At 42.6% G+C, this 12466-nt stretch overlaps 1 protein-coding gene across 3 annotated transcripts in view; it reads right to left on the bottom strand.

Annotated features, from left to right (window-relative positions):
• The window catches only part of dpys (dihydropyrimidinase), a 132964-nt gene extending 124300 nt beyond the window's left edge, over positions 1-8664 (bottom strand). For all 3 annotated transcript variants that reach the window (XM_068032303.1, XM_068032302.1, XM_068032301.1), the window contains exon 1: positions 8296-8664. In XM_068032303.1, coding sequence (XP_067888404.1) covers positions 8296-8559 — 264 coding nt within the window. In that variant the 5' untranslated portion in view covers positions 8560-8664. The remainder of the gene's footprint in view (positions 1-8295) is intronic.
• Positions 8665-12466: the final 3802 nt, after the last annotated feature.

The following is a 12466-nucleotide window of genomic DNA, read 5'->3' as shown; positions in this document are numbered from 1 at the left end:
CTTACCCTCCACTCTTTCAGCCCATTCTGCCAGTCCATGGACCTTGCTTCTTGACCATCATCTTGAATATTTAACCAATATTTAAATTTGCCTGTGGATTTTCCTGCACGTCACATAACTGTTGCATCCCTCCATTTATTAGACCCATCTGGAATATATGTCACCCAAGTTAGAGGTCTGCTACCCGACCCGAACCCGATGACATGTGTCAGGTTCAGGTCGGGTCGAGCCAATCTCCAGGCTCTGGCTTTTGGGCTCGGGTCGGGTCGGGCCGGACACACACGGTAAATGCTCTGCTGGTAAGTATTAAAAATAAAAAAATTACCTGAGCTGGGAGTCCGGGATGAAACTGAGTCTGCGCAGTGAGCGAATGACATCACTGTGACATCATCACGCGTGCGCGGCAGCTTCATGGAGGTTCCGAGTCAGGAGGTAAGTAAATGGATAGCTGGGTCGGGTCGGGTCGAGTCAGGGTGGGATTGGGGCAAAAGCGGAGGGACTCGGGCCAGGTCAGGCTCGGGTCCACAGTGGTTCGGTCGGGTTCGGGTCGGGTTTGTTTTCCCGACCTAAAGTAGACCTCTAACCCGAGTACCTACTCAGGGCAATTGGCCTTTGGATGCAATAGCTCCTTCCTGAGCAGCATGATTGGTCACATTACTATCCAGCTCTTGATCTACCATATTCTATGCCTCAGGACCTTCATCACAAAACACTTGAGTATTTGAGGTACAAGGTGCCTCTTTTTGCTCTATCAGCTGCTCAGATTCTGAGATTTTTTAATCAACCCCAATTAATCGTGAGGAATGAACCTTAGCAGTTTGATTTCCATGCTTGATAACTACTGTCTTACCATCACAACCGATTACCTTACCAGGGCCCTTCCATTCCCCATGACCCTCTCTTATAATATCCCAAATCTCCTGAACTAACTTCCACCTCAGAGCTTTGCTAACTTTCTCAGAGACCTGAGCCTTCATGAAACCGATTTCCCTGCGTGTGAAGCATTCAAATGTGTAGGAAAAAAAATTACCCCAATGTGTGCAATTCTGAACAACGTACCTTCAAAGCAACATCAATGAGTAGACAGAGTTTAGAGAATGGCAACTGGGACAACTCCAAGACTTTGTGCTCTATGTAATAGACTCAGAAAACTGAACTTGTTTTCGTCAGGAAAAAGTTTGAAAGGAAATCTCATTAAAGTGTTTTGAATGTTGAGAGGCATCAGAATGTTAACATCAGCAGATTACGTAACTTGAGCTTTGATTGCACAACTTAAATACAGAAACAACTCTTCAGAGGTACTGAAAGGGGTTGTTTTTGTCACCAGGGTCATCAATCTGTGGAATAGAGCTCAAGGTAAATCAGTTTATATTGTATCAATGACCTGCTTTTAAAAAGAGCTGGATGAATATGTTGTTATGACCAGGTGAAAAAGGTGTCTAGGGGTCCCTCTCAGCCTTCACCTGGTCTTACCATAACAGGGCTTAATTTTAAACACACTGTGTTTTTAGCTCCCCCTTGATGAATCCTTGTTCACCGCTTTCCAATTATAAGGCAAAAAAACCAGCACAAACAGGCTTTCTTAGGTTTAAAGAAGAAAAGTTGAAATTTATTACCTCACATTTGTCCGGATTAAACTCCATCTGCCATTTCTCTGCCCAAGTCTCCAACCGATCTATATCCTGCTGTATCCTCTGACAATCCTCATCACTATCCACAACTTCACCAACCTTTGTGTCGTCCGCAAACTTACTAATCAGACCAGCTACATTTTCCTCCAAATCATTTATATATACTAGAAACAGCAAAGGTTCCAGCACTGATCCCTGCAGAACACCACTAGTCACATCCCTCCATTCAGAAAAGCACCCTTCCACTGCTACCCTCTGTCTTCTCTGACTGAGCCAGTTCTGTATCTATCTTGCCAGCTCACCTCTGATCCCATGTGACTTCACTTAAAGTATAGCACTTTATGATAGAATGTATTGTACAGGGCCTGTGGCCTTACACCATGCATTGTGATCTTATTTCAGTTGAAATATTAAGTCACTGCAGCTGAAATCAACATGATTTGCCCAACCTTTCTGCAACCCCTGGCACCTGTTAGCACAAGGTCTTTTTTAATTGTATGAACATATAGAACACTTTGCAATAATGGCCAACTGCAGCATTGGGACAACTCTAAAGAGAGTAAGGATCCTTGCTCAGCTCTGGGTCAATACAGTTTAATCAGGTTTGATTCGTGTTTATTTGAAAATGAAAATAATATTCAAGCTTCAAGCACTTGGATCACAAATTTTCAATTTCAAGATCAATGTACTTGTACATTAAGTTACAGATTGCCATGTTATAGTTTCAATTTCTGTATTCATCATTTAGTTTTTAGTCAGAGGGAGAACATGCACAACATGTATGTATCATTTTCACTGTAAACATTGTGAGTATGTAACACAAAGGTAGTTTCATAATACAACACATGTTGACCCAAAGTTGGGTGGTCATATAAAAATGGTAAATCTCAAACTCCATTTCAAATTATACTGTAACACTAAGACAAGGGCCCACATGCTTGAATAAGCAACGGGCAATTTTCAAGCTGGCATCAATCAATTCTTCCTACTAAGAATGACGAACACAACAACACTTGCATTTATATAGCGCCTTTAATGCAATAAACTATCCCAAGGCTCTTCATGGGAGCAGTATCCAACACAATTTGAAACAAATCACAGAAATATTAGGACAAGTCACCAAAGCTTAGTCAAAGAGGTAGGTTTTAAAGGGGCCTCTTAAAAGGAGGGCAGAGGTAGAGAGGCAGAGAGGTTTAGGGAGGGAATTCCAGAGCTTTCAGCCTAGGCAGCTGAAGGCACAGCCATCAATTGTGGAACGATTAAAACCAGGGTTGCGAAAGAGGCCAGATTTGGAGGAGCACAGAGATTTCAGGGGATTGTAGGGCTGGAAGAGATTAAAGAGATAGGGAGTAGTGAGGCCATGGAGGGATTTGAAAACAAGGATGAGAATTTTAAATCGAGGCATTGATGGAATGGATGCCGATGCAGATGAGCAAGTTAGATGAATGGGACTTTGTGGGAATTAGGATAACAAGCAGCATAGTTTTGGATGACCTCCACTTTATCTAGGGCAGAGGATGGGAGACTGGACGGGAGTGCATTGGCGTAGTCAAGTCTAAAGGCAACAATAAGAAAGGATTGCACTTATATATAGCAAAAGCATGGATGAGGGCTTCAGCAACTGATCAGCTGAGTCAGGGGTGGATGCTACAGAGGTGGAAGTAGGTGGTCTTGATGGAGTGGATATGTGATCAGTGTCATATCTTTCCTGACATCATCGCTCATGTACAACATGGAGGTGGGGTAAAAGATACTGTTTTAATCTGTTTTTTCTAATACACGTGAATTCACACAAATGGTCACAAGATGGCACTATTACACTCCTCCCTCAATGAAAGTGTTACTATACAACTGGTCTAAATGTGAATACGATAATAATTGTGTCTTATGACAACAATTATCAGACCCACCGGCCGTCCATGTCTCCGTTATAAAGACGTCTGCAAACGCGACATGAAATCGTGTGACATTGATCACAAGTCGTGGGAGTCAGTTGCCAGCATTCGCCAGAGCTGGCGGGCAGCCATAAAGACAGGGCTAAATTGTGGCGAGTCGAAGAGACTTAGTAGTTGGCAGGAAAAAAAGACAGAGGCGCAAGGGGAGAGCCAACTGTGCAACAGCCCCAACAAACAAATTTCTCTGCAGCACCTGTGGAAGAGCCTGTCACTCCAGAATTGGCCTTTATAGCCACTCCAGGCGCTGCTTCACAAACCACTGACCACCTCCAGGTGCGTATCCATTGTCTCTCGAGATAAGGAGGCCCAAAAAGATGACAACAATTTCAGTGCACAACTGTTTCATTTGTCTGTTTTTTCATACAAATACCACATCAACAATATGTTTGATTTCCCCAATCTTAATAAATGTCTTATAAAATAAAAACAGAAAGTGCTGGAAATACTCTGCAGGTCTGGCAGCATCTGTGGATGGAGAAGCAGAGTTAACTTTTCAGGTCAGTGACCTTTCATTAGTTTTCTCCAACAAAGACTGATTTTGACCTTGCGCTAAAATTGAAATTTCCACTTCAACATATCTGTCTGACTCTGACTTAAATCTGAACTTGGCACTAGTTTCTGGCACAACTTGTGTTGGAATAACTATTGGTATCCAACTCATTGAAATCTGTGATTCATCAGACTCATTTGATCCTTTCCAACTTCCTTCTTTTTCATGAACCTCTGAAAGTAAAACATGATCTATATGTACAAACCTAACCTTTCCATTACCAAATATCTTGACCAAATATGTGTGAGGACCACATATTTTCATGACTCTCCCCGGTAGCCACTTCAACCAGTTGTAATGATGATTCTTCACTCTAGCCTTCTGGTTCAACTTCAGACTTCCTTCTTTCACACTACCCCTATCATAACTCTCTTTCTGTCCTGATTGAAGCCACATTAAGCACAGCGATGAAAAAAAACTCATTCTGGGCTGTCTTCTAAGAAACAATTCAGCTGGCACTCTGCTGGTAGTAGTGTGAGTGGTGTTAAAATTGGTTAACTTTCTGTTTATCTGTCTGTGATCCAATGAAAGCTGATGTTTCTTCAGATTTGTATCTAGCATTTGCTTGGCAAAAGCACGCTTAACAACTTGCACAATGTGCTCCGCTGCTCCATTGGGAGCAGGATGATACGTTTTCATGAATTGTGCAAACGCTTCTGAACAAAACGTGAGGTCTGTTTTCAGACACAATTTCCTCTGGGAACCAATAAGACGAAACACATTATGCAAAATTTCTAGAGTTTTTCTAGTCGTCCTTTGATTCATCGGAAATCCCTCAACCCACTTCGAATGGCTATCACATTGAATAGCTGTTGCCCTTCTGTAAAATCTATGTACAGCCTCTGCCACTCTCTCGTTAGCCATTTCCATGGCTGCAAAGGTACCAATGGCGGCTTCTCCTCAACTGCTTGACACACACTACTGTTTCACTATGTTTTCAATGTCTTTATCTAACCCTGGCCATCAAAAATAACTCCTCACTAGACCCTTTGTCAAATACATTCCTCAGTGTTGAACATGAGAATCACATAGCAACTGTGACCTGTACTTTCCAGAGATTACAGCTCTTGCTCCCCACATGATACAGCCCTTATCAACTGACAACTATTCTTATGCAAGAAAAAGGCAGAATTTCTCAATCCAGTATTTGTGTTGGCCACCCAATTGCGATAAAGTCGTACACCCTTGCCAATAAAGGGTCACTATGAGTTGTTCTACCAATGACATCTGCTGTGACTGGCAACTCATCCATGCACTGTCAGGGCCACGTGGTTAGGTTTGAGTGGTTCTACTATTTAACTCCCATCTGGCTGCAGCAGCTGCTCAAGCTTAATCAAAATGTCCTTCAGCGTAGAGGCCTGCTGAGGTCATGAAAAAAGAACTCGACCCAAACCCGACCGAACCACAGCGGACCTGAGCCCGACCCGAGCCCCTCCGATTTTGCCCCGAACCCGACCCGCCCCAACTCAACCATCTGTTTACTTACCTTCCAACTGGGAAGCTCCACGAAGCTGCAGCGCATACACTATGACGTCATTGTGATGTCACTCGCTCACTGCACAGACTCAGTTTCATCCCGGACTCCCAGCTCAGGTAAAGTTTTAGAATTTCAATACTTATCAACAGAGCACTTACCACGTGTCCAGCCCGACCCGACCCGAGCCGAGCCTGAAAGCCGTACCCTGAAGATGGGCCCGACCCGACCCAACCCGAACCCGACACGTCATCAGGTCCCATCAGGTAGCAGGCCTCTACTTCAGCGGCATGTCCTTTGGTTTTGCTGGGGCGAGTAAATTCATGAACGTCTTATACTTCCAGGCCTGCTTCAGTCAGAAATATCAGCCTTCTACTTTTCCACACTGCCTAGGTGACAGCTGGTTTATCAGGATCGCCGAGGATATTGTTAGCAGTGAAAAACATCTGTAGCCACTCCAAGTATGCACTGAAAGACTCTTGGTTGCGGTTATTCTCCCCAGTCACCTGATAATTCTTGTAGGCATAGCCATCTAGTCCACCAACATGTATAACCCAATTTTTACACCGGATTTTAAGCCTTTTTCTTAAACAAAGAACACTCAAGTCCCTCAGTTGTTTAGCTGGGAACTCCTTCAACCCCAAGTTTTTTCAGCTAGGGAATCCGCAATCCCATCCTCATCGCCAAACTGTCATATTCAGAAGTTCAACTCAGCATCAAATACAACACTAAGTTTGCAAACGATCTGGTTCAGCCTCAGTCAGTAGCATAATAGATTAGTGGAACATAAATCCTAGAGTCCTAGAAACAGGGTCTTAGGCAAAAAATATTGAATGGCACCCATTCCTTCCTGATATTGTCAAAACTCTCAAAACATCCATTGGTGCAAGCGTTCTTGGCTGAAGGGGTGATTTCCTCAGAAAATTGGCAGATTTTGCATTAAAAATAATGCATTCTGGTTAATTTTTAAACACTATCTCCTTGATGAGCTCTTGCTGACCCAGCTGTAGCTTATACCCAATGCTCCTGCTTAGCTCTGGAAACAAACTTTGTGAGTGGGAATTCGAAATAAAGAAGCATCAGGTATGTAGCTACATCGGGAATCAACAGTGTAAAGAGGATCAAGGAATTGAGTGGCAGTGATTTAACACTGACCACCTCCAGGCGCTTATCCATTGTCTCTCGAGATAAGGAGGCCAAAGAAGATTTAACAGCCAGATCTTTTCATGTAAAAAAACCTAGCTATTATATAACATGCCATTTTGTCAGACCAGAGATTAAAACATGTATAGATTTGCAAACATTTGTATAGACTCTGATCAGAAATAGACAAGTGCTGGGACAGGCAGATCTTCCTGGATGAATGAATGAACGAATGAATGAGAGGCCAATTGGTTGCCTTCTTCCATAAAGACCACATATGAAATATTGTGTGTAGCTTTCGGATATCATAGGCAGGATGCTGAGACAATAGAGTGGGATTCACAAGCATGATGCCTAGAATGAGGAAATACAAACACAAAGAGTTGAAAAATTGGGGCTATGTTTGTTAGAATAGAGGAAATTAAGTGGTGTTTAAAATTATGAAAAGGTGATACAGTGGGTAGAAACAGACTGTTCCAATGTGTGAGTCTAGAACAAGAGAACATCAATCCAAGATTAAATGTAGAAGATTTAGGACAGAGAGCAGGAGAAAATTTTTTGGAAAAAAAGGAGGGTTGAGAGACTGTGGAATGCATTATTAGGAGTTAGCGATTGTGCAGAGATAACCAACATTCATGAATAGGTTAGATAGATGACTGAAGGAGAGGGCAATAAAAGGGGTATGGGAACAGTGCAGACATATGAAATTAGGTCCACTGCTGGCATGGAGATAACTGGCTCAATAACAGGCTCAACTGCCTGTTTCTGCTACATAATTTTCTTAAGCCAAATAGCCCAAAAGAAAACTTTTTTTTTTGTTTTCTGCAATCTTTAATGCTGGTTCAAGATTCAATTCACCCGCATCAGGGCCTACCCACAAAACTGTATTTTTCACCAGGTGAAAATTGGGAGATTCTGCCAATTGCACTGATTAAGGAAGGCTCTTCAAATTGCATTTATTTTCATTGGTACTTGCAAGCCCGTATTAAGTTTCTTTGTATCAAAAAATAATTAACTTACTAAGAATGTGACTAGCCTACACCAATGAAACTAGTAAATAGTTCTGTACAGGTTTTTAAGCCATTTTCAGCCAGGTTACTCACATGTGGAGTGATTATTTTTGGTGACAAATCCATTTTCAGCTAAATTAATAAAACTACACCAAGTTAACTCTCAAATACATCAAAGAATACTTTTTAATGAGAAAAATAAACTGTTATACTCTATTACGCTGTTTTATGGAGGATTTGCGTTTGTGATAGTGCAAATCTATTCAGTAAAAACTTCAACTGTAGTCTAACTAGCGCAATTTCAAGAGTATTCTGGGAGCATAGAAACTTTGCGGTGATCTCATTCGTTTCAGTGCACAAAAATGCTTCAGAATGAAACGCTAGTGAAAAAGCTCAAGTTTTGAAGTAGAAGATATCCCAAATATAACCCATCAGGGAGATTAAAAAGAGCGAGAGCCATGCAGAGGAAGAACCGTGAGAGACAATGTTAAACAAAAAAGTGCAATAAAACCTTCACATGCGGAAGTTCTACCTTGGTTCCATGGTAAAAGTCATCCACCGCTTGATAGCCCATGAAAGGGAATTGCATGTGAGTGTGCGTGTCGATGCCCCCTGGTAGGACCAGTTTGTCGGTCGCATCGATGACTCTCGCACCTTGTGGGAGAGGCAGATTGAGCCCCACGTCCTGGATCAGTCCATCCTCAATATAAACATCGGCAAGGAGCGAGCTGCTCTCGTTCACCACCCTCCCTCCGCGAATCAGGAGCCCACCGCAAGCGCTCACTGCCGGCTCCATCGCCCACCAGCCGGACCAGCTCAACCTTCAACAGCAGCGACGCCGCTTCACCAGCTCTCCTACAGAGAAGAAACACGCAGAGACGGGGCGGGCGCTCGGGGTGACGGCGGGAGGGAGGGCGGGGAAGGGGACAGTACTACGTCTATACTAGCTGTTCCCTTGTTGGTTCCTTGACGTACTGTGAGGAAACGTAGCCCACTTCATAATAATTTACATCAAGTCAAACTCTGAAGAAGTAAGTTTATTTAACGTTCTTGCAAGATCGGGTGTCCTACAAGCAGGCACACCGATCAACATATTGAGTTCATGTTTATTACAATACAAATCCATTTGTCCACGCCTTTATTTTACATTATTGGTTATAACGTATTATGACACTAATCTATCCTATGGTTGCTACAGTCTCCTCCTCTGTTTACTTCTCCCCCTACTCTAACTTTCTAGCTCCTGACTCTTGTTTTTGTTTTACCTTATTTGGCTCTCCATTCTTTTGCAAGCCTCCTGTGTGTGTGTTAACTTGCAGCTGTCAGTTACTCATTCACTACATCCTTTGTTCTAACTCTTGCTGTTTTTCTTTTCTCTGCATAAGCACAATTTTTAACTGCCGTACTGTCTCAAGGTCTTTACTCACATACCCTTATCAGTTCCCTTGTTCAGTGATTTCATTATGTTGTGTAGAAATGACTTCTTGGTAATTTTCCACAAGCTGTAGAAACAACATTTCAGTATTTCTTATTCTCACAATTCCCCCTTTTCTTTTACTTAATCCTTGTTGTTTTCTACATACTGAGGAGGGGTCTCATATGTCCTCTCAAATCCTCTGAGCATTATTTCAGCCGCCTTCTCAATGTCTGTACTCCCGTTGATACTATCCATTCTGTCATTTGGTTTCGGGCCTTGAATTCATCAGGTACCCCTCTTGGGACCCCTATGGAATCCAAGTACACCTGGTCGTCAAAAGAGTTCGCTATCGCTTCCCTTTTACCCCTTTCCCTCGTTATTATCTTTTGTTTCTCAAATGCCAAGGTGAATGGTATTGCCAATTGAACAATTGCGCACGTCCCCTTCCACTGAGAGGGTAGAGTCTGTCTCAGGATTTTTCCTCCGCAATACCACCATAAATCCGCTCTGGGGACATTCAATGATGAGTAGTTCCCTCCCCTGACTCTTCCAGTTACGTCCTCAGTCTCTATGCATGACTTCAACTCTCCCATATTTCTGGTTAGCTCCGCACCGTGTCGACTTACGCATGATGTGTGATTCACACTGGTGGCTAAAAATGAAGGGGGAGTCCTTGAATCTTTTTTCTCTAGGAGAGGGAACATTAATGACAAAGATATGCAAGTTTTGAATACCCCAAGCCGTCTTATCCTGATATAGGGCTAACATGCATTCCATGCCCTTTCGGTCACGCTCCCACCCCAGCGGGAAAGGTACTACTTGAGCTATCGGTCTACCAGATGCACAAGCATAGCAATTGTTTTTGTTCAAACTTTTTACAGTATATTTTATCCATTCTACCCAGGCATTTGTGTCCCCGTAACTGGTTTCTATCTCAATTGTCTTTCTCAAGTCTTTTACCTCTATTATTTTTACTATGTTAGGATCGTTATGAGAGGTCCCTTTTAGTTTGTTCGATGGTTTACCAGTCTTATCTATTGTTACCTGAAAACAACATTTTAATTCACCTTTCTTTTTCCCTTCTCTAACTGTTACTCCAAACACCTTGTTGTCTAATTCGAAGTGGGTAGTTTTGATTTGTCGTTCTTCTGTTATTGAGCCATTCCGATGGCGTTGGATGGATATTCCACCAGTCGCTTCTGTCCACTCGGTTCTTTTTATTGTCAAATATATATAGGGTTGCATTCCTTATCTGGACAATCTGGGCCTGGTTTTATGGGGCTCTGGTGAATGGATATAATCGGTGGGAGTGGGTCTCCTGTTAGTAGTCCATCCCCATAATAATGGAGGGACTCCACATGATAATTTCTTTGGTTATGTATGCCCCCACATGGGATTAGGAAACATAGGTCTACTTCTACCACCTGAGGGTCCTGGCTCTTGGGGATTTCTGTGTACCGTTGTCCCCGTCAGTTCCGTCCCACATTGTTATTTTTCCCATTACTGGGATGACTAATACTGCATACAAAAACATCCAACCCATTTTAATCTGGTTCTGATTTCCTGGCTACTTTTGAAAAGAAAGAGAGAGAGAGAGAGAAAAGGCACACAATATTACAGACAGTATTTCCGCGCTCGCGCCGCTATATAAAAAAGTTTGTTACTCAAAGTCTTTTTAGCTTTAGTTTCAATGGTTCTTCTGTTAATTCGGTTGTCCAAGTTCCTTCCTCGGCCGGGGTTTGTACCGGCCCCTTGATTCTTGTGTAGTGGGTCCAACCTCTTTCTGCCGTTCTTATGGCTGTTTCAGTGGTCAGGAGAGTCTGGTATGGTCCTTCCCAGTTCGGTTGTAGTTTAGTCTCTTTCCATGATTTCACCAGAACCCAATCTCCTGGTTGGATCTTGTGCACTGCAAATTCGAGAGGTGGTGTCTGTGCTAACAGGCCTTGCTTCCTGAGGAATGACAATGAGGAAGACAACGCCAGTATATAGTTCTTTAGAAACGAATCTTTAGTTTCTAAGGTTGGCATCTCGCCCCTGGTTCCCATATAGGGTAATCCGAATAGCATTTCATAGGGGGACAGTCCCACATCTTTTCTAGGGGCTGTCCGAATTCTGAGTATCACTATTGGTAAACATTTTGTCCAGGGTAACCTTGTTTCAAGTACCAGTTTGGACAGGTGTTTCTTTAAGGTCTGATTCATTCTTTCCACCCGCCCCGAAGAGGGAGGGTGCCAAGGGGTATGGAAGTCCCATTGGATTCCCAATCCCCTAACTATTTCTTGTAATAGCTTCGAGGTAAAATGACTTCCTTGGTCTGAAGTGCTGTGGCTATCACAGCTTGCACACACTCTGGCCCTCCCTTTTAACTATTTCATTGTGGTTTCTGCCACTTAAAATCAAAGCTCAGCAAAGCTACTATTCCTAACTTGGCTATATTTCCCATTAAGCATAGTGCCATGCCTTTCTGCTCACTTCCACATTCCCCCCTTTTATCATTCTATGATAACCTCCTCTCTACTGATCAACTTATATATGATTATATATATTCACTAGGATTATGTGGATCTATTTACTCAAATAACATTTAAACAGTATAATATAAAAGCAAATATAAAAAACTCAGCAACTGCTGAATCAGAAGGGTAGGCTGAGCCACCCTCTAACAAGGGGGCGTGTATTAGCCTGTTCAGTATGTTTTTCATTCTAACTTTTCCCTAGGATTGTCATGTCTGGGTGATAAGAAGAGTGCTGTTGAAGTACAATGTCTCTCTCTCTCTCTTTCGCTGTACCAGCTGCAAGGCCAAGTTGCCTCTGCAGCCCTGAAGTTATGAAGTCATTTCTGATAAGCTGTCCCTCCCTGCAGCACTGAAGCTAGCTTGTTAGCAATACATGACTGATTAATTGTTTCATCTTAAATGTTCCCATGTAATTCTGTTCTTAAAAATTCTAAAATCTAAATTCTGTTCTCACAGTCCCCCCTTTGATTCTTCAAAACATTTTTAAAAATCAATCCCTTGATCCCACCTAGGTGCCTTTAATGGTCTCTATTTGTCTAGAAACAGCCTTCAACACCCAGAGGGGTCGCACTCAATACGTCGCCTGCTTGTGCCATAAGAAGGGCCTGCGGTAACTCTGTAAAGGCATAAGTTTTGCAGGGGCTTCAACTACTTGTTTACAACATAATAGGGTGGAACACTTGTACAATTACCATCTCATTTAAGCTTCACTGTTTTTCTCTGGCTTCATCTCTATTAACGAAAACTTTCTGCGCTTCTCTGAGCAGTTC

This window comes from Heterodontus francisci, chromosome 5, assembly GCF_036365525.1.
Source record: "Heterodontus francisci isolate sHetFra1 chromosome 5, sHetFra1.hap1, whole genome shotgun sequence".
NCBI classification, from domain to species: domain Eukaryota; kingdom Metazoa; phylum Chordata; class Chondrichthyes; order Heterodontiformes; family Heterodontidae; genus Heterodontus; species Heterodontus francisci.
Note: the sequence above shows the minus strand (reverse complement) of the source record. Positions and strands in the feature narration are given on the sequence as shown.